This window comes from Canis lupus, chromosome 7 (genome assembly GCF_003254725.2).
Source record: "Canis lupus dingo isolate Sandy chromosome 7, ASM325472v2, whole genome shotgun sequence".
NCBI lineage: Eukaryota > Metazoa > Chordata > Mammalia > Carnivora > Canidae > Canis > Canis lupus.
In genome coordinates, this window is record NC_064249.1 from 6,643,440 (window position 1) to 6,663,565 (window position 20,126).

Genomic DNA, 20,126 nt, shown 5'->3' on the forward strand with positions numbered 1-20,126 from the left:
ACTCGGGACTTGGGGTCCCTGAGCTGGGCAGGCTACAGAAAGATCAAAGGGCCAGCTTGGAAAATGCAGGCAAGTGGGGCTCTGGAAACAAGCAGGCCAGAGGAGAAGGAGCACAGAACTGCTTTCCCCCGCAGTGAGCACAGCCCAGGCTGATCTGCAAGCAACCCGAGGTCAGCTTCCCATCTCATGGGACCCCCATGTTCATGGAACATCTCCTGCATAAAAGGCCTGAGCCATTTGTACAAACAGCCAGCAGGAGTGGGACCTAGCTCCCTTTTCCCCTGCACGGGCACCTAGAACCCCAGCCCACAGATGAAGGAGCCTCAGCAAGTGGCCTAACACCCAGCACCCATGTCCCACCCTCTCTGTGGGCGAGGGGGAGGCACGTGGAGAATGGGCTGTGCGCCTCAGAACTTCAAACTGTGCTCCGTGGAAGGGTTCACAGAATTTCCCTTTCCTCCCTCCCCCCTTCGCGGGCGCCCGGTGCATCTCTTGGCACCTCCGAAGCTGAATCTTCACATCATAGCAACTGTCCTACTCATCAGTGCATGGAAATAACTTTTCACGACGGCTCCTCTGATGTTGCCATCTTTTGTGTTGATCAAAACAACAAAACGAATCAGACTCTCGGCGTTTGATTGAAGCCTAATTGGAAATCCAAAGTGGCACTAAATGTTATGGTCTAAATAAAACACATTCAATTACAGAAACTCAACACGGGGAGCACGAGAGAGCTCTGGGAAGGAGCGAAAAGGCAGGCTACGGAGATCTGGGGCGTCACTGCGGGGCTGGATGAGTCAAGGCGGCAAGCACGGAAGGCCGTCTAGAGCCCAAGAAGTCCCCAGTGAGGGTGGTGCTGGGGCCTCATGTGTTCTGGACCTGCTCTCCTTGCAAAGATGGCCAGCTGTGGATAGGGGTGGAGAGGGTGCAAGGGAGTCATGGCATCACCCACTAGGCCTCCTTGGTGGTGGGGTGAGGGCCAGTAGCTCAGGAGCTTTGTGACCACACAGACCTGCACCTCCACCCCAGCCCTGCCTCCTAGGAGTGCCATGAAGGGTCTTGCTCTGGTCCCTTAACCTTTGCTGAGCCTTCCTCGTGTGTCAGGTGGGGGTGATGATACCTGCCTTTCAAACATTGTAAGGAGTCCACATGGAGCGCATGGGCTCCTGCACAGGCCAAACAGCGGCAGTTGCCTTCCCCAGGACTGGCCCTTTCTCTCCATGCACTCTGACCACCAGAGCCATCTCCGGTGACTCTCCAGGTAAGGCCCTGGGCAGTGCTCTACTTCCTTTTTTGGTTTAGTGAACAAAACAAGGCCCTGCTCCAGTGCCCTTGGGGGTGTCAGAGGAGGACTTGCGAGTCTGTGCTGGTTCCCTGAAGCCTTCGAAGCCACTGCTAGGCCTTTCCCTTGATCTGGAACCTGGTGGAGAGCGAGCAGGAGGGCAGGTGCCTCACGCCCACAGGTGGCAGCCAGGGGGCATCATCTCCAGAAGCTGGAGGGGTGGGTTTGGCTTCAGATGGGTAGGGTGGAGTCCTAGCTCTGCTCTCAGCCAACTGGGTGGCTCTGGGCAAATTACTTAACCAGACTTGAATTTCAGCTTTCCTATCTCTAAAAGAGGCAAGGACAATACTACTTCTCCCATGGGATTGTGGGATTCGCTGAGGTCATGTTCGGAAGCGAAAACCAGAAAAACACAACCTAAATGTTAGTTGGATTTCAACACATCTTAAATAGAGTAGAGCTGAGAGGCGAGGCAAGGTGGTTACGTTTCTTTTTTAGGTGTGGCTCTATGCAGAGCATGATCTGCAGGGCTGGGCCTGGCGACGGTGCCCCGGACACGATCGTAAACATATCATTACGACTACCAACATTTATTAAGCAGGTAGGTGCTGCGTGCCAGACACTTTGCAGAGAGCTTTTTATGTATCAATCCATTTGATTTAATCCTCAAGCAGATGCCATAATTATGCCCATTTTACAGACGCCGCCGCTGAAGCACGGAGAGGTAAAGCGACTTGCCCAGGGTTCACACAGCAGTACGCAGTGGAGCCGGGACTCGAGGCCTGGCAGGAAGGCCGAGTCTAGAGCCCGCCACCCCCACGATCCGCTTCCTCACATTCCGGGCTAGTAGACCTTCCCTTCTCAGGAGTCAAGTCCCCCCTCGGGACTCCTGTCCTCATCTAGAAAGAAAAGGCTGCTGCTCTTCACTCGGTAATCTCTGAGGTCCGGCGCGCTCTGAACTGCTGTGTCAGAGAGACAGTGAGTCCTCTGTGCGAACGTCCCCAAGATGGGAAGGACAAGGACAGGTCTCGCCCTGGTTGGCATGACTTAGTTCCGTCGCTGAGCGCGTCGTACCTCTCTGCTCACTTTATAGTGAGATTTATCTACACGTCCTTCTCCTCCACCAGAATGAGACCCCCTGAGGGCAGGGATGCTATTTCATTTATTGCTCCACAAGAGCACAGAGCCCAGGGCTGCCGTTGCATTGAAAAGAGCAGAAAGAAATCAGGAGGGTGCCCCTATTCAGGCAGCCCCACTTCTAACATTTGGCCGGACTAGGACTATTCCTTACAAGGGCTGCCCTAGCCACATCTGCATATGCAAATGGCTTGTCCGTGGACAGCTCAATGCATTATACATGGTGGACACTTAACGGTCTGTTGAGTGAATGAGTCTGTGCATGCAAATGACATGCAAATCTCTCCCTATTTTAATTTGACCCTCGGGAACATCTTCAGTGACTCCCTTGGGCCCAGGTTATTTTTAATTTTTTTTTTTTTTTAATTGAAAGTCTTTAAAGGCAACCAGTTTTCTTTCTCGCCTGTGCCCATGAGGCCGTTGTCAAGTTGGGAAAAGAGTGCTGAGCTGCGCCAGGTTAATGAGGATTAATTCTGCTTCTCCTGGTCATGCAGGGGAAGACGCCAGGTAGTGACACCCCTCCCTGGGCGTCAGTCTCTTCGCCTTTTAAAACAAGGGGGGTGGGTTTCCTGCGGGTATTGAGACGCTATGATTTCCCATCTCTCGGTCACAGGAACATCATCCTGGGCAGTCAGAGTGTCAGTGTTCAGGTCTACCTGCCTAGAAAGAGAAATCAAATCCCTTGCCAAGGATTAGAGAAAGTCTCCAGCCCCCCTGCCCATTTAGAGAAATGAGTTTTTTTGGCACTAGTTCTCCCAGCCTGGGCATTGTGTTCAATCATTTCTTTCCAAACCAGAGGATTTTAAAATAAGAGGCTGGAGTTTTCTCTCTTAAATACAACAAGCCAAGCGTCTGATTAATAGGGTGGGTTTGCATTTCCTTTCTCTCATGTGAAAATATTTATTATAAAAATGTTCCAATGAGAATATTAATAGCCAGGGAATCAGCTCTGTGTCAGCCTCTGTTCCCCAACATTTGAAATGGTGGTGGTGGGGGGGCGGGGTGGGCGTGGGAGGGAGAAAGAAGGAAAAATCAAAACCCAGGCTTGGGGTGGTCACCTTTTGCGGCACCCCGTCCCCCAGGAGGCAGGCTTCTGCTCTTCCTTGGGAAAGGCACCGATACGAGCAGCTCAGCTCCTGGACCACACTGGGGTCCCGTGTCCTTAACCAGAAACACATGTGCATCAAAGACTTGGATTGAAAGTGACACATTGGAAAACAAAAGTGCAGCCGAAATTCGCTTATCCTCACTTTCCTAATCCGCAAACTCTATAATTCTCCCCAAAGCCCCTCAGGCTCCGCTGCAGTCCAGCCTGCTCACATCCTCAACTCCCCCCGCCACGCAGCCCAGGCTCCAGGCCCGGCAGAGGGGGGGCCCCCGTCACTGAGCCCCGCGGTGCCTTGTAAAAATACACCTTGGCACGCTCTGCCCGCACCCTGGGAAGCCTTATCGCCTGGACTAAACAAATGTGCACAATCAAAATAATAGTCTGAGATGTCCAAATAAACGCACAGGGAACATCTGGAAGTGTGGTTCCCCACGTTTTTTCCTTTCCCTGCCTCAAGCCCTCAGATGCCTTCGGGGTTCAGCAGCTCAGTGGCTCTGGACGCAGGTAGGAGACTATTCCTTCGGAGTCCAGATAGGCCCTTTGAAAATGCTTGTTTGGGGTACGAGGTCCAGGTTTGCAGTACGTAGGCCCTGCCCCAAACCCAAGGAAACCAAAATTAGTTCTCTGGTTAGGCGGCTGGAGGCTCTGGGCTGGTAGGCTGGAGGGGTGCCCCCCACCCCGTCCCTCTGTTCGTCCTCCCCACCCAGCACACAGCTTCCACCAAGGCAGGGAACCGAGGACCAGGGAAGGGGTCTCTCCTGCCCACGAGCTCCTCAGAGAAGGATGGCTTTGCTGTCTTTCCAAATGACTTTTGTTTCTATTAACTCCAGGCCAAGGTTTTTCTTGCTCTGACTCTCTTGAATTACTTAAGGCGGGGGTAGTTAAAAAGTCCATTTCCTGTCTAGGGGATAAGTCACCGCGGCCCCGCGTAGCCAAGGCGGGGCCCCCAGTGGGCTGCTGTAATATTGCTGCACAGACACGGGCCAGGAGAACCCTTCAAAACCGTGTGCCACTGTCTGGGCAATTTCCGGGCAGTGTGATCCCGCTCCTGATGGATTCCCTCAAAGGCTCGCCTGAAGCACTTTCAGAGCCCACGTTAATGTGAGCTGCATTTAGGACCAGGCAACCTTCAGCAGATCAACAGTAGGCTTTCAAGCTTCTGGCACGTCCCTGTGAGTTTTGGGAAGTCAAGCCAGCTCCGATGACTCCACACTTGGGTGTCGGGCATTGCATGACACTGAAGGAGCAGCTAACCTGCTGGGATGCCTTCTGGGCCTCCCTGTTCTCATGTGGGGTCAGGATGTGTGATCCCTATGGTCCTTGCCAGCTCTGATGGTCCATGTTTTCATGAACCTGGGGGCGGGGGTCAGGACACCGTGGATTTATCTTGCCTGAGCCTTGTCTCCTCCAAGCATGCTCATGGGCCACCGAATCAGAATCACCTGAGGTTATTGGTGGTAGAGAGGTGAAGAGGAAGGTAGGCGAGGAGGCAATGTGGCTTCAAAAAGGCAATAATTCTACCTTCTCTGTGGGAATGCTCACGCTCTGGGCCCTGAGCTGCTATGTCTGCCACGACCTGCCACGCTCAAGACGTCTCGAGGCCACCGTGTTGTAAGGAAGGCTCATGCCACATGGCAAGGCCTTGTCTAAAGCGCTCTGGTCAACAGTCTCAGCTGAGCCCAGCCTTCTAGTTCCCAGACAGAAGTTTCCAGATGATTCTAGTCCCTAGAATTCTAAGCACCCCAAGTCATCTGTGTTGTAGAAAAGAGACAAGCCCCCTTCCATGTACCACGTTTGGGTCCCTGACTTACATAGTTTGTGAACATAATAAAATGGTTGGTTTTATTAAATTTTTTTTTAGGATTTTATTTATTTATTTGAGAGCGAGAGACAGAGAGACAGAGAGCACAGGCAGGGTGAGGGGCAGAGGGAGAGACAGAAGCAGGCTCCCTACTGAGCAGAGCCCCATGCACGGCTTGATCCCTGGACCCCGGGATCATGACCTGAGCCAAAGGCAGACACTTGACTGACTAAGCCACCCAGGTGCCCCTGAAATGGTTGTTTCATGTCGCAGAATTTTGAAGTGATTTGCTAAGTAACAATAAGTGACAAGACCAACACAAGGTCACTCAGGACTGGGATCTGAGTGCTCATTACTTGGAGAACAGCAGCCCCATCTTTTGACACATGGTTTCCTTACCTGGGGAGGCCAGAAATGAAAAGCCCCCCCCTGGGTAGCCCCTTTCTGGCCAGGTGTCCACACATGCAGCCAGGCAGGACCCTGAAGGCCTGGGGCCTGACCGGTGCCCAGGGTGCCCCTCCCTTCTCTCCACAGATGCCTGCAACACTGGCCTCCTGGGCCTCACATCTGGGCCCGGGGCTGCCTCTGCCTATATCAAGGAGAGCGGGACTGTTTAGTCTGCTGGGCACATTCCTGGATTTTAAAAATAAATAGCAGATTATGAGCGACTTAGCCTGATGCTGTCATTGGGCCAGGCCACAGGCTTCTGAGCCGTCCCTTGGGAGGGAGCAGCAGGAATGGCAGGTTGGAGGTGCTTGGCTTGGGAATTCTGTCCCAGCCATAATTTCAGAGGACAGGCTTCTAGCCTTTTCCGGGGTCTCAGAAAACTTCTAATATATTATTAGACTGACAGCAATATGATAATAATCATACCGCACACCACAAGCACTATGTGTCAGACATCGCCGTTACCACCCCTCGGCCCATTATACAGATGAAGAACCTGAGGTTTAGCGGCCTGAGATCGCAAGCCTGTACACCTAGCAAGTGGCCATGGGTGAAATGGAGTTTAGTTTATCAGGCTCCGGCTCTTAGCCACTATGCTATAGTGCCTTCCCAGGCCCCCAGATAGAGAGCAGCGTCCCAGGCCCCCACCCAGCCCAACACGCACCCGCACCCCCATCGCCAACCAATCTGCTGTTCCCAAGGCCCTTTCCAGCCTGCACAGAGCCATTCTCCACTGTGACTCCCTTTTTCCATTTCACCCTTCGCTGGATCATTTTATGCCTCTATTCCCTCTGCTAATTCAAACTAATTAAAGTATAAAATAGAATAATTGCTTCCATACCCATACTCTTTCCCAACCACGTTGAGTACAGAGTTATATTCTTTATCTGGGAGTGGCCAACCTGACAAGTTGGGTGGAAACTGGGGCTATCAAGTTTCTTTTCATCTTCTCCCTCAGTTTTGCCCTTGGCTCGTAGCCTGACTTTCCCCCGGCCTTGCTGTCTGACTTCCATTAGACGCTGAGGCTACGGGAGGACGTGTATTCACACCCATCGCATCTGCCCATTTGCTGCTGAGGAAGCCGGGGCGGACTTTCTAGGGAAGAGCCAGGCATCCTGTCCGTGGGGCACCTGGGCAATTAGCAGGATTGGGAAATCAGTTCCCAAATGTTCCCCTGGGACTGGCCAGCCCTGGATCTATTAACAGTCCATTAACAGCCGCTTGTTAGGCAGTGGCACTAGCGACCCAACACTTCTTACTAGTTCTATTTCTTAATTACGTGTAATTAACTGAGAGAGAGGGAGGGAGAGACGATGAATGAGCTGGACTGGATCGTTCTAGCTCTGTAGGGAGATGCAAACCTCTTTAGCCTGAACTGGAGACCAGAGGCTCGATTCTACACTCACGTGGTGCCAAAGGTGCAACAGGTGTCATGTTCCAGGGAAGCAGGAAGGGGACAGAGGGACAAGAGGTAGGGACAAGAGGTGAAGGCCAGGGTGACAGCAGGCTGCTCAGAGATTTATTATAAAGTGATGGGAAGCCCCATTCCCATGATGTCTTTTGAGGTCTCAGGTCTTTCAGGGAACTCTGAAGTCTTCAATCACTGCCTCAAAACAGGAATACTCTTATCCATAACCCACCAGGCTTTCCACCCTCTCCGCAGTGTCCACCCTTCAGGGAAGACATTCTTGTGGGCACCCACGGCCTCAGAGAACTCTTGTTCCAAAAGTTCTTCGTTTGGTCTAACCTCAGGCCTGTCCGCTGTAGTGTTGGTGTGGTCTTCTGGAGATGGACAAGAGCCTCAGTCCCAAGACATACCTTAGACAGGCCTCTTTAATATGAAAGGGAGTCTAGAGTTAGATTTATTAACTATATGGTTAAAAGGAGGAAACTGAACCTCTGAGAACCTAAGAGTCCAGGCTACCCAGCTAGCTAGAGGTGGGCTGGGACTAGGACACAGACCTCGGGGCTCATCCTGAGGACACCGGCTATACAACGCGACCACTTCATTTCCCCTTAATCATCACTCATGGTCACCACCTTCCTGAGCCAGAATCATAAAGGCCTGAGAGCCAGAAGTGGCCATACAGAAGCTCCACGACATGGGTTTGTGAGGCATGGGAGGCAGTGAGGAAGAAACTCCCCTCTGCTGAGCCTCACGTTTGACCCCTGTGAGGCATGGTGAGGCCAAGTGACTGGTTTAAGGCCACGTGGCTGTGAAATGTTAAGACAGGATCTAAATCAGAGTTTTGGACTTCAGGGACAATCCTAGTACCTGAAGCAGCTCCTCTATTTCATGAGGGAGGAAACCAGACCTGGGAGAGGGTCATGCTTCCAGATTTAGCAACCACTGGACTAGAACCCAAGTCAACCGACTCCATCCTCATCCCCACACATGAAACTGTTTCTTGAAACATGTCCGAGCTGTACTCAGCTGCTTGGCCTGAGACAGATGGGCCTCCTGAGCTGTTCTTGGCCCTCATCCCTGCGCCCAGCCCCAGGTGGAATCACCTAGCTACCTATTTCTACATGATTTACAGCTCTCGGGGTGACAGGTCTCAGAGCTCTGCCACAAATCCCCCTCAGACTCTGCCCACGGATCACAGCTCCACCTGGCATGGGGAGCTCTCTGGACTAATATCTCACCTGATTGGAGACAGCCCCATGGTATTAACCCCAAATTCTTCTCATACCTGCTCAGTGTGACTGGCTACCGCCGAGCCCCTCCCTGTTGGGTGCAGATTATAACAAGAACCATACAGTTGTGGCTGAAGAGGAGGACAAAGGCCAGGACACTTAGAAATAAGCTGTGTGGACACTTGGTTGAGCCAGGGCTGATGCTCTTGGAGGTGACACCGGATATGATCTCAACGGGTCATCTGAGTTCCCGAAGGCCACTCATTGGCCTCCAGCTCTGGATCAGGCCCCTCTCCTTTGGCCACATTTTGAATGTAATTTCAGAAAGCATCCCATTTGAGAAACAGATATGCAGCCAAAATATGAGCCTTGGCATCTTCTCAGCTCCACTAAGTCCTCACTGGTCACTTCTATTTGCTGGCAGTGCTCTTCTACGGCACCGGACTCAGAAAACCCAAGCGAGTGCTTTTACCCAGAATTACCTGCCTGGTCCTCAACCACCCATAACGTGTTCTGAAAATATCACTTATGTTGTGGGTCTGTTGGATCCCTCTGACCACCATTTTATCCACCTATCTGGACCGCCATCTATCCATCCAGCCCTCTGTCTGAGGATTGCCCTGCAGAAGTGTCTAGAATGGTGTTTACCCAATGTTAACATGGTGTTACATTTTGGGTAGTCCCGTCTGGGGACTCATTGCTATTTTCTTTTCTGTGTGTATTGCCTGAATTTGCATGGTGAGCATCTACTGTTTTTGTTTAAGAAATAGCCTTATGGGCAGCCCGGGTGGCTCAGCGGTTTAGCGCCGCCTTCAGCCCAGGGCCCGATCCTGGAGACCCGGGATCGAGTCCCACGTCAGGCTCCCTGCATGGAGCCTGCTTCTCCCTCTGCCTGTGTCTCTGTCTCTCTGTGTGCGTGTGTCTCTCATGAATAAATAAATAAAATCTTAAAAAAAAAAAAAAAAGAAATAGCCTTATGTCCATAAATAGAGAAGAACAGGAAGGAAAGACAGAGTAGTGACAGGCTTCAATGGGATGTTACAGATAACTGGCTACCTGTCTCTCTCCCTTGTTAGATTGTAAGCAGCTTGAAGGTAGCTAGCCAAGTCCCATTCATTTTGATGTTTCCCCAGCACATTGTTCCTGGTAAATATATTCCCAGAAAGGGACTTTGTTAGGGCCCACAGGCTGTTTTATTAGAATGCGACATCATTGTTTATTTCCAAGACTGTCTTACCCACTGTAGGTTAGGCTAAGCCTCCTCCAGCTCCACCAAATTCCCATCTGCACCTGCAGTTTATGCCTCAACTGAGGGGTCATATGAAAGAAGGTAAAAAGACAGGTGGGTTCAAGAGGATCTATATATAATTTGCATGCAATCTGCATATGATTAGTGTCATCTGTTCTGAAGAAGCAGTTTTTGAGTTAGAGCTGCCTCACTGCTTCCCTTAATGCCATCATGTGCCCATTTGTCTCTTCCTTCTTCCTTCCACTCTTCTCTCATCCGGGGATTCAGAATTCTTACATTCAAAAAAAAAAAAAAAAAAGAGGACAAGAGGATTCTGGGCAAGATGTTGCTCGCTGAGTACACCTGGAATCTTTGCAGGGTATTTTGGGAATGACAAACACTCATGAGCTGGGAGGCACCTCGTGAACGCTCACTGGTCTTCTAGCCCAACATTTCTGTTTAGTCCAAGGCAGGGACTTTGGCCACCAAGACAGATTCACAACCCTTTTTCTCCTTCTTGGGCCTTTTCTCTTACCTGCCATGTTCAGGTCAATGCTAAGACCACTGCTCCTGCTGAACAACTGTAGACACCACTGACTGAACGAATGGAAGGAACCAGCCTCTCTAAAGGTCTTTGCTTGGCTTTCTGTATCTCCATTAATTTGTGAATCCGCTATTTTCCCTGCTTCTCTTGCCCATCACCATGGCTCACCTGCATTTACCTTCTCTTTGCTCACATACATTCAGAGCAAAAACACTTTGGGGGGAATAATGCTCCAGCAGAGAAGGCGGCGCACCTGCTTCACTGTTACCCTGCAGAGGGTAGAAGTCTATTTCCCAGGTCGACTTTGGCTTCCCAGAGTTGGCCAGCTCCTACTGGCATCAGACTGTGACTCAGGCCACGATTTTTATCTCCTTCTGGGGCCCTATCTTGGGTCTGTCTCTCCCAGGATCAGGCCCAGCCAGGAGGCCTGGATTATTTACACTTCTTTGGCTCCCTTGAGCAGCAGACTCTGTGGGCCCGGGAGCCGTAAATCTACCTCCTAATCACACCAAGCTGCTCCATGCAGTCTGGCCTGTTCTTGCGGGGCTGTTCATCACACACTGAGACAGGGGCTGTGGCCTAGAGAGAAGCCTCCGGGAAGTGGCTGGCCTGGCTGCTTCTCTCTGGCTCCCTGAAAAAGTCTCCAAGGACTCTGCCTCCTCGTAGACCCCCAAGCAGCCAGCCCAGAGGTCTCTCTTGTTAGATGGAACAGTTTCTGAACAAAAGGTCACAGGTTATCAGTTACTCCTGGGCTTCCAAAAGAAAGGATTGATGTCAGCACTTACCTGTCTCTCAGACATGATGTACAGGTAGCGCTGATCAATGGAGAAGGCCATGTCCCGGAGGATCGGGCTTCCGTCTTTGAGCACAGAGACCATCTCGTACTGGACCCCTCCATGGGGGGGACCATCGGCTCGAATCTGCAAAAGAAACAAGGCATCCTCAGCATCCATACTCAGCAGTCCCCCGTGGGATTACCTGTTTCAGCCTCGGGCAGGTCGCTTTCCCGAAGATAATCCCCCACCCTATCCCCAGTTGCTACTCTGAACCAGACCAGGCTTCAGGGACGGTAGAGGTGCTTCTCAGTTCAAGCAGCCCAGCTTCCAGCAAGAGAAATCCTGTCCAAGTGGTCTGAGTGTGCTGGGTCTGTCCCATTTCTGATGATGGGTTCATTTGTGTGTGCATATGTGCCCTTAGGAGCGATTCTGAATATTCCGATGTGGTTATTGTTGCGTGTGTCTACATAAATTGACAGCACTTTGTGGAGGGTGTGTGTGTGTGTGAGTGTGTGCTTGCTTGCACACACTTTCTGGTGTTTGGGGTAGGAGACTCAATATCTGATTGCAGTACTTCTGTCTCAGGTGGGGTAAAACAATCCTATCAACTATCAAAAAGCTGGGAATCAAGAGATTCAAGATTTTAGACTCTCAGGAAGGACTTTCTGACCCCAAATATATCCCCTGCATGTGTGCAAATTCACCCTGGGATTTGGCAGGGGCCAGGAATCCTGGCTCAGACTCTCAGAGCCCAGGTCTAGATAATAAGTCAGAAAGGACTCGGACACCATCAAGTTCACTGCTTCTCAGCCCTGGCTGCACATCGGAATCATCTGGGGAGTTGTAAAAGATACGAATGCCAGAGCCGGATCCGTTAATCAGAACCTCTGTGGGTGGGGCCCGGGCATCTTCTTTGGGATTCAAAGCTCCCCAGGTGAATCTGATGAGCAGCCAAGGTCTAGAAGCAGCGATGGAGTCCAGCGGTTTTCAAACCAGCATGCCTTGAGAGTCACCTCGGGGTCTTGGGAAAATGTACAGCTGAGCCCGCCCCCGGAGTTTCTGATTCAGCGGAAATGAGGCTGGAGAATTCTCACTTCCAACAAATTCCCAGGTGATGTGGACGTGGCTGGTCTGGGGGGGTTCGACAGGGCTAGTCTAAGCCCTGTGTAGAATTCAGCTCTGTGTAGGGACGCCTGGGTGGCTCAGTGCCTGAGTGTCTTGCCTTTGGCTCAGGGCATGATCCCAGGGTCCCAGGATCGAGTCCCACATTGGCTCCTGCTTCTCCCTCTGCCTGTGTCTCTGCCTCTCTCTGTGTCTCTCATGAATAAATAAATAAAACCTTTAAAAAAAAAAGAAAAGAATTCAGCTCTGTGTAGCCTCAGCAGAAGACAGTCCTAAGGTCCTACAAAAAGCTGGCATCCAGGAGTCCTCGGTTTGAATATGCTCCTGCCTTCAGGTTTCTTGTTCCCAACAGCACAGCTGACCACCAATCCCCACCCCAACTTGTTTCCTCTGTCCTCAGCCCATCTCAAAACCCCTCTAACTCGAACCCTATTTTCTCTACGAGGCCTCCCCTAATCTCACCACCATTCTAATTGCTCATCACCCCGATGCCTTTTTTTTTTTCTATTAGACATTTTGTCTCAGGATTATAATCAATTGATCTGTTCATTGTATACGTACTAGCTACCACGTATTGACGATCCATTCTCATTGTTCTCTAATTGTCTCACACGTGCGTAAGTCTGTCAACACTGTGAAGGCAGGGATGTGTTTTCTATTTCTCTAATAACCCTCGGAGGACTAGAATGGGTTCGGGAACCTAGCTGGTGATGGATCAAAGGGGATGCTTGAGAAATACTTGTTGAAAGGACATGAACCCTGAACCAGCTGATAAAGTCTCGTGAACTCTAGTGCTAAATCAAAGTGAGGTCAAAAGGCATTTTCTCTGGAAGACAGTAGGATTCGGGCTGCCTCTCTGCATTCCCTTTCATTTTTCTCTTGTACTTCTAACCATACCCTTCCCTCTGCCTGTTTCTCCCACACCAGGAGCTCCTGAGGGCAAGGACCGAGACTTAGTCATCCCAAGGGCCAAGCTTGGGGCCTGATGCCACAGCAAACTCCCCTTTGCCCTTTTTCTGCCTAGCTAGTGGCTTCCTATGTTCAAAGCTGTTGCATCCAGGGGAAGGGGCTTGAGAGGGGCGGGGGGAGTCATTGAATTCATTCTCAGAGGGTGAAGGAAGACGCTGCGGTCGGCAATGACGTCATGAGACTGAGGTTACTACCCTCTACCCAGGTGCAAGTATGATTATGGATTCAACCAGAGGGAAGGGCCCCTACCTCCGAAAATGCTGCACAATTAAGAAGGTTCCCCCCACACACGAAGCTGCAGCAATCTCTCTTAGATGGGCAGATCTGAAATTTCCTTGAGATCCTTCCAGAAATATAGTAGTTTCTAGTCAAAAAAAAAAATTCTTGGGCTATTGCAGAAAGTAAAGAGAAGATGCAATTGCATGGCTTCTGGCTGGCTTGACCTGGGTTTCCTGTCTCCATTATATGGGGGTGTTCAGGCTCTGTTTGTCCCTTTGAAGGGAAAAGGGTCCAGTGGTTCTCATCACCCTCCCTATGACAGCTGCTCTTCTTCAGGGAGATTGGAGCTCCTCGAGGTACTGCTCAGCCCCAGGAGCCGTGGAACCACACCCTCCCTCAGGCCCGACCCAAGATCTCCCTGCCGGGGGAGGCTAGTGAGCCCTCTGCCAGCTGGGGCGGCCTCCTCCCCACAAGCCTGGGCACCTGGTTGCCTCCCCAGCAGCACCTGGACACAAAGTCAGAAGGAGGAATGCCGCAAGTCTGGCCTTCCCTCGGTGGTCCCCGCGACTGGATGGTACCCACGGCCAGCTTGGAGCTGGAATGGAATCAAAGACAACTTATCATCACACACTCTGCTGTGTCCCACTTAGGACCAATCCAGCCATTAACTTTCCTGAATCAAAGATCTAAGCAGGTTTTTTTTTTTTTTTTTCCCATCTGCAACCCCAATCTTTTAATAACGCAGTTGAAGCCAGAATCAAACCTACATAACTCTCAAATGTCAAAGCTAACACCAAACCAGAACAGAAACTGTTCTTGGGACTGAACCTGAACTAAGCGATCCTATTTCACTCAGTCTAAGTCCCTGGAGGGAAGAGCACTACAGCCCAAGAAGTCTGTGCCTCTCCACTTACTCTCTCATCCCATGCTCTCTGCCTCCAGGTTGTGTGACCTGTGAGACACCAGCGGGAGGGCACAGGAGAAGGAGAATGGGGCCAGGAGGCAGGGGACTCAAAGGGCATGGGGTGGTGGCAGGGAAGCTGGCAGGCAGGCAGGGAGCAGGAGAAGCCAAATGGGCAGCAGGCGGCAGAGATCTTTCCCTCCCTAACGCCCTGTACTCCCTCTGGGCAACATGCCCAAGTGGGCAGACTATAGGTCTGGGACGCAGGGTTCCCTGGGTTTCTGTCCAGACTCTGTGCCTGGGCTTGCCATCTGCCTAACAGGCCGAGGCGATCGGCTCGGTGCCGGTCACAGGAGAACCACAGTAGCAAGTGCTAGAGCTAGAAGGGCTTTGGAGCTCCCCTCACCTAAGCTCTTCCACTCCAGGCTCACAGCTAGCCAGTGGTGCACCTGGGGTTCAACCCGGCTCCAGCCTGTGGGGCTCAGAGGAGAGCACACGGCTGATGATGGAGACAGGGCCCCATGACGGCCACCGGGGACCAGGGTGCTGCTGTGGGCCAAGGGCACAGTTTCCCAGACTGCTCTGCCTCCGAAAGTTCTGAGATTCCAAGTTGTCTCTATCCTTACTCGACACAGGATGGTAGTGGTGCAGTGATGGTCTGGGAGTCCCCAGCAGAGGTGGGATGTTTAAATCCAACACATCGAGTCCATTCTGTGCTGTCCCAGAATAACTAAACTGCTGTGACACAGTTTTCAGCTCTTAAGCGTGTGTCCCCAGGGCCAGGTTTCAATGACCACAAGGACCACAACGGGCTGAAATAGGTCACAAACCAGTCCAAGAGAAGGGTGTCACCGGCCCAAGCTGCACAGGGCAGGGGAGGAGCTGGGGCAGAGGAGGGACGTGATGCGCACAGGGGTGCGAGAGTCACTTGAACGTGGCTTTCTGGTTGGGCTCCTCCTCTCCTGAGAGGGCCTGGCCTCAGTGGACACCCAGAAGCTACCGAGGCCATTCTGCTTGGACAAAGCTCACAAGGTAGGATGAGAGGCCCAGTTTGCCGCAGCAGAGGGTGGACAGTCTTTACTGAGACCGAGAAAAGACAGACTGTGCCTACACTGTCACGCAGGGAGATTCAGGCTGGTTCCAGCAAGAATTCCTGTTGCACAGAGCCCTGGCCACAGCATGAGTGACCGCAGGACCCTGCAACCTTCTTGGGGGGGTTTGAACTCAGGATAACTTCTGTCACTTCACGGCTCAATGTGGCCCTACCTGAAGGCGGTAGCACAGACTTGGGTGAATTTTCAAAGGACCCCGTTTGCCTCAAGAATTTAATAACAGGGGACGCCTGGGTGGCTCAGCGATGGAGCGCCTGCCTTTGGCTCAGGGCGTGATCCCGGGGTCCCGGGATCGAGTCCCACATCGGGCTCCCCACAGGGAGCCCGCTTCTCCCTCTGCCTGTGTCTCTGCCTCTCTCTGTGTGTCTCTCACGAATAAATAAATAAAATCTTTAAAAAAAGAACTTAGTAACAGCGACCGTGCTATTGCTTTCACCATGTGCTAAGGAAGCGCTATTGAAGGTACAGAACAAAAATCAACTGTCTTATCCTTATAGGAACCCCTGAGGTAAGTGTTATCATTATTATTCCCATTTCACAGGCAGGAAATTTGAGGCCAGGGCGAGTCCGGTGGCCTTCCCAAGATCACACAGCTAAAGGGCGGCAGAGCTGGGGATCCCCCACCCGGCCCCATTTCTCAGGCGCTCTGTGACTCTCCTAAGAGAGGGTAACAGGAGGGGCTGGACGATGTGAGGGACAGTGTGTGGGGGGCCCGCGCACGACTCCCTGGCCCTCTGGGTGGGAGGGGCCTCTGCTAAATGAGAAGGAAATCGTAATCCCATTAGTGCTTTCCTTTAAACCACAGCTAGGCCGGCGCAGAAATTAATGACAGCCTCTTTACTTGAACATCCAATTCAAATCAGCATATCCAATTCCAATTAACTGGCTTACCTGTAGGCCCCTCCAAACCTTTTTGCTTGTGCATCAATTTCTTCCATACTTAGCTCTAAATTATGGAGCCCCAGCTTGGGACCTGTCACTCCAATATCACTTTATTAGTAGTACTAGTAGTGTAAGTAGATTTATTTATTTATTTATTTATTTATTTATTTATTTATTTAGCAAGGGCTGCTGAAAAACGACGGGGAATCTTCTTCTTCTTGGGCCTCTCAGTAGGAAACAAATTGGTCTGAGAGGCATCACCATGCAGAGGGAGGCACCGGTTCTTGTCTGGAGGGCTGGCATCTAATCCCAACGTTCTCATTAATTGGCTATGTGACCTCAGGCAAGTCACTTCCCCTGTTTGCGTAATAGTTTCTGTAGCTGCCAAATAAAGTGGGAACTCCTGTCCTTATGGGCACAAAAAGGATGCTGGGGGAATGAAATGAGTTATTAGCTATGCATTTCAGGACGGTCCAATATCCATTTATTACGCACCTGCCGTGAGCCGGGCCTGTGCTTGGCGCTGGGGACACCGAGGGGGAGAAAGATCCCCTTAGGAAGCCCCAGGAGCTAGGGAACGGACAAGCCAACCAGTCTTCACAAACACAGGAGCTACCCCATGTGAGAGGAGTTTGCCCGAGGGGGTCCTGGGAGGGCAGGGTGGGAGGCAGGCCTTGGGCGGGAGGCTGAATGGATGAGCAGGAGTGGAAATGTGAGTTCTTTGGCTAATTTCAAGTGTGATGTCAGTAGAAGAGTGTTATTGTTATGTCTGAGCCCAGATTTCTTGGAAACTTGGTTTCTCAGACTTGAGCGTTTTGGAGAAGATGAGACTTTTGATGTGCGTTTATTGAGGGCTCGACAACAATTTCTGCAGGTCTTGTCACTTTATGTCCGAGAAGTCACTTTGGAAGAGGCCTTTATTACTTGATTTTATCTCTGCCTCAGGACTCAGGGCTTGCGTGCTCTGTGAATGTGTATGTGTGTCTGTGTGCATGTGCACACACACATAGAAACATGTAGACGTTTAAAGGGGGACGAGGTGGGGCAGGCCTGGCGCTGCTCAGACTGAACCTGGGGGTGAGTTGATGGGCGGGTGTATCTGCAGCTGTGCAGTTAGTGCTGTGCGAGAGGATTCTAGCTGAAGTTTATTTTTGTAGAGCTTCATGACCCGAATTATTTATAGATTGAAGGCTTTGGTAAATTCGGTCTCTGAGATCCTTCCTCCCTACATCCCGCACACATACGCACGCGCATGGGCACACACACCCACAGAGGCAGTAGCACCTTCCAGGGTGCTTCTGATCCTTCCTCCCCTGGAGCTGTGCAAATATTAACTACCCATCCAGAGTCACAACCCAGTAGGCTGAGGATCCCCGGAGGACAGCTGGGAGCCCGGCCCTAAATGCTTGAACAACGGAGAGGGATATAGGAGCCAGGGAAACTCAGTCTGTGGGTTGCAATGAACCAAGAGAGCAGAGGAAGAGGAGAGACAAGGCCAAGGATCCCTCCTGTCCCTGAAAAGGAAGGAGGTCACTAAGATATGCTAAACTTTGAGAATTTTGCCCCCACCCCTGCCTGCATGTGCATAGACACAAACACACAAACACACACACACACACACCCATACCCACATATAGGCAGATGATTCTAGCATTGGACCCCAGTGAGATGTCGGTCAATCACTGGGGCTTTGACACTGGAGATTGACATTTCCATGTACAATTATTTCCCTTTCTGTGCATGTTAGGAATCTGCCCTAAATATTAAACTGGGGGGTGGATGATCTAGCAGAGGGGTTCATGATCCTGAGGCTTCTGGATTTCTTCCTTCATGGAAGGCTAAGCCATGGAAGGCTTTCTCCCGGAATGTGGGGAGGGGCTCCCGAGAGAAACCATTTGTTCTCTGGACTTCTGCATCTGGGAACAGTGAGAATTAAGAGCCTGGGTTAGAATAGGTGATGTAGTGAATATTTATTGAGCAATGACTATAAGTCAAGTGTTCAGAGATTCGGTTGAGGAGACTGGCTGGATTGAGAGTCTCTTTTTCTAAATTGCGGCTTCATTGCTCCTCACCAGCCAGGGGTGGATGGCCGAGTGACCACTGACCCCCGGGGCCCACAGAACCGAGAGGAGCAGCCTCTGCTTCACACCTTCCTGTGGTTAACGACCAGCTGCGTTTCACAAGGGCACCAACTTCTCTCTCCCAGGGGCCTCTCTCCCTGTATGACTCAGCAGAGAGTGACATCAAGATCTAGAAGCAAAAGAATCCCATCTCTCCGTTCTCCCTCTGTCTGGGACCAGCCCCACCCGTCAACCCTGCTCCAGTTCAAGACTTGGGCCAGTGAGGAGGATCCGGGAACCAGATGAGGTTGCCAAGGGCAGCGGAAGCACTTGATTGTTCTGGGAAACAATAAGATCAACACTGGCGGGGGACAGTTGAAGCATTAAGCAGCCTCCGAAGAAATCACATCACACAGCAGCAGAGCAATAATTCACGGGGAGCGCGCAGAGTTGCGGGGGGTGGCGAGCATTCAGGAGTGGGGGAGGAATGAATAAAAAATGATGAGCAATCTCTGCCAACCGGAAATCTCTGTTTGCCCGAAGCTCTAGCCACGTGGGGCTCTCAGAATCCCCACTCGCGGCACCGCACACAGGTTCTTGGCCTGGGGATACCCCACCTGGTTGAGGATAGCGCCTAACTTCTTGGGCTTTTTGTGAACGGGGCACGATTCAGAAGCACCCTTCAGGGCCCAGGTGGAGGGGGATGCAGGCTTTCTTATCAAACTCTGGAACTGGGTGTGGTGAGAATCGGGCAGGCTGCCGCCCAGGTTAACCGCCTTGGAAATGCCCGGCCCCACCCCCCCGGAGGCCCTGCGACCAGGCCAAGCGAAGCAGCACTTCCTGGGACCCGACACACACGGCTTCCGAATTGCTCATCAGCCTTTATCAGTGTAGTTCGACGCATTTATTGAACACGTCAACCAGCGTGCAAAAGGTTGGGGCGAGAAACATCAATGATCTTGAACAGTGTGACGTCGGCCTCCCCATTTCACAGAATAAGAAACATTAAGCGTCTAGGGCAAGTTAGGGACAGAGCCAGGCTCAGAGCTGAATCTTCCTGATTCCAAAGCCTGAACTGGGTCTCTTTCATTAGGCTCCCTCTGGGGCCCCGCTTCTCCCTAAGTCAAACGGAGAGGACGATGCCTGCACTGGAACTAGGACTTACATCTAAAAAGTGTTCGGTGCCCCTGGAGATAAGTCCTGGGGAACAAAATAGATCCTACAGCTGTCTCCTCTACTATGACAAGGAAGGCCACCTGCAGTCTGGAGAAAGAGCAAAGGGTGGGGCAGTTAAGAGGGTTATTACCCTCTTTAATTAACTCATTCTTTTCAATGGCCTAAAATTGCCCTGCATTTTATAATCTGGAACCGTAATCTCCAGCTTTCATTAACACCGAGGATGACATTTAAAGCTGTAAGAATGGGAAGGGAGGCCTAGACTTGTGAGCACAGCTATCTGGCACCGGGCTTGTGCCTGAACACAGGAGGCTCCCTGAGATTTTAAAAGGAGAAGTCATTGAGCAAATGCATGTGGCCTGCGTACACCACGCTGCGGAAATGCGCGGTAGCCCAGGGACGGGGCGAGCACATCGCGCCGCTGCGTCTCTCGTCCCACCGCTAACGGGTGAGGCCCGAGTCTTCATTGCCTCTTATCTGTGCTACAGCAATAACCTGAGAAATCTCCCTGCCTCCAGCATATTCCCGCTGTAATCTGTTCTACCAACGCTGCCAGATTAATCTTCTTAAAACACTTATTTGATCCTGCCTTTTCTGTATGCAAAATCCTTAAATTTCAGGTGTTTGTAATTTTCTTTCCCTTGCTTATCTCACTCCTAATTTTTTTTTTTTTAATGATGAACATACACTACTTTGGGAATACGAAAAAAAAAAAAAAAGAAAGT

The 20,126-nt window shown here is 51.4% G+C and overlaps 1 protein-coding gene and 1 long non-coding RNA gene across 6 annotated transcripts in view; one reads left to right on the forward strand and one right to left on the reverse strand.

Annotated features, from left to right (window-relative positions):
- Positions 1-20,126, reverse strand: part of PLXNA2 (plexin A2) — a 206,089-nt gene that overhangs the window by 99,770 nt on the left and 86,193 nt on the right. For 2 of the 5 annotated variants that reach the window (XM_025429788.3, XM_049112062.1), the window contains exon 4: positions 10,970-11,104. In XM_025429788.3, coding sequence (XP_025285573.1) covers positions 10,970-11,104 — 135 coding nt within the window. Of the gene's footprint in view, positions 1-1,951; positions 3,080-3,138; positions 4,118-5,382; positions 7,607-10,969; positions 11,105-20,126 lie in introns of those variants that run through there. The other 3 variants (XM_049112064.1, XM_049112063.1, XM_049112065.1) reach the window with 3 other exon arrangements.
- LOC112648328 (uncharacterized) lies at positions 1,005-18,984 on the forward strand. The gene is made up of 4 exons (XR_003128923.3): positions 1,005-1,261; positions 1,781-1,883; positions 16,346-16,512; positions 18,245-18,984. It is a non-coding gene; the product is annotated as an uncharacterized LOC112648328 (long non-coding RNA).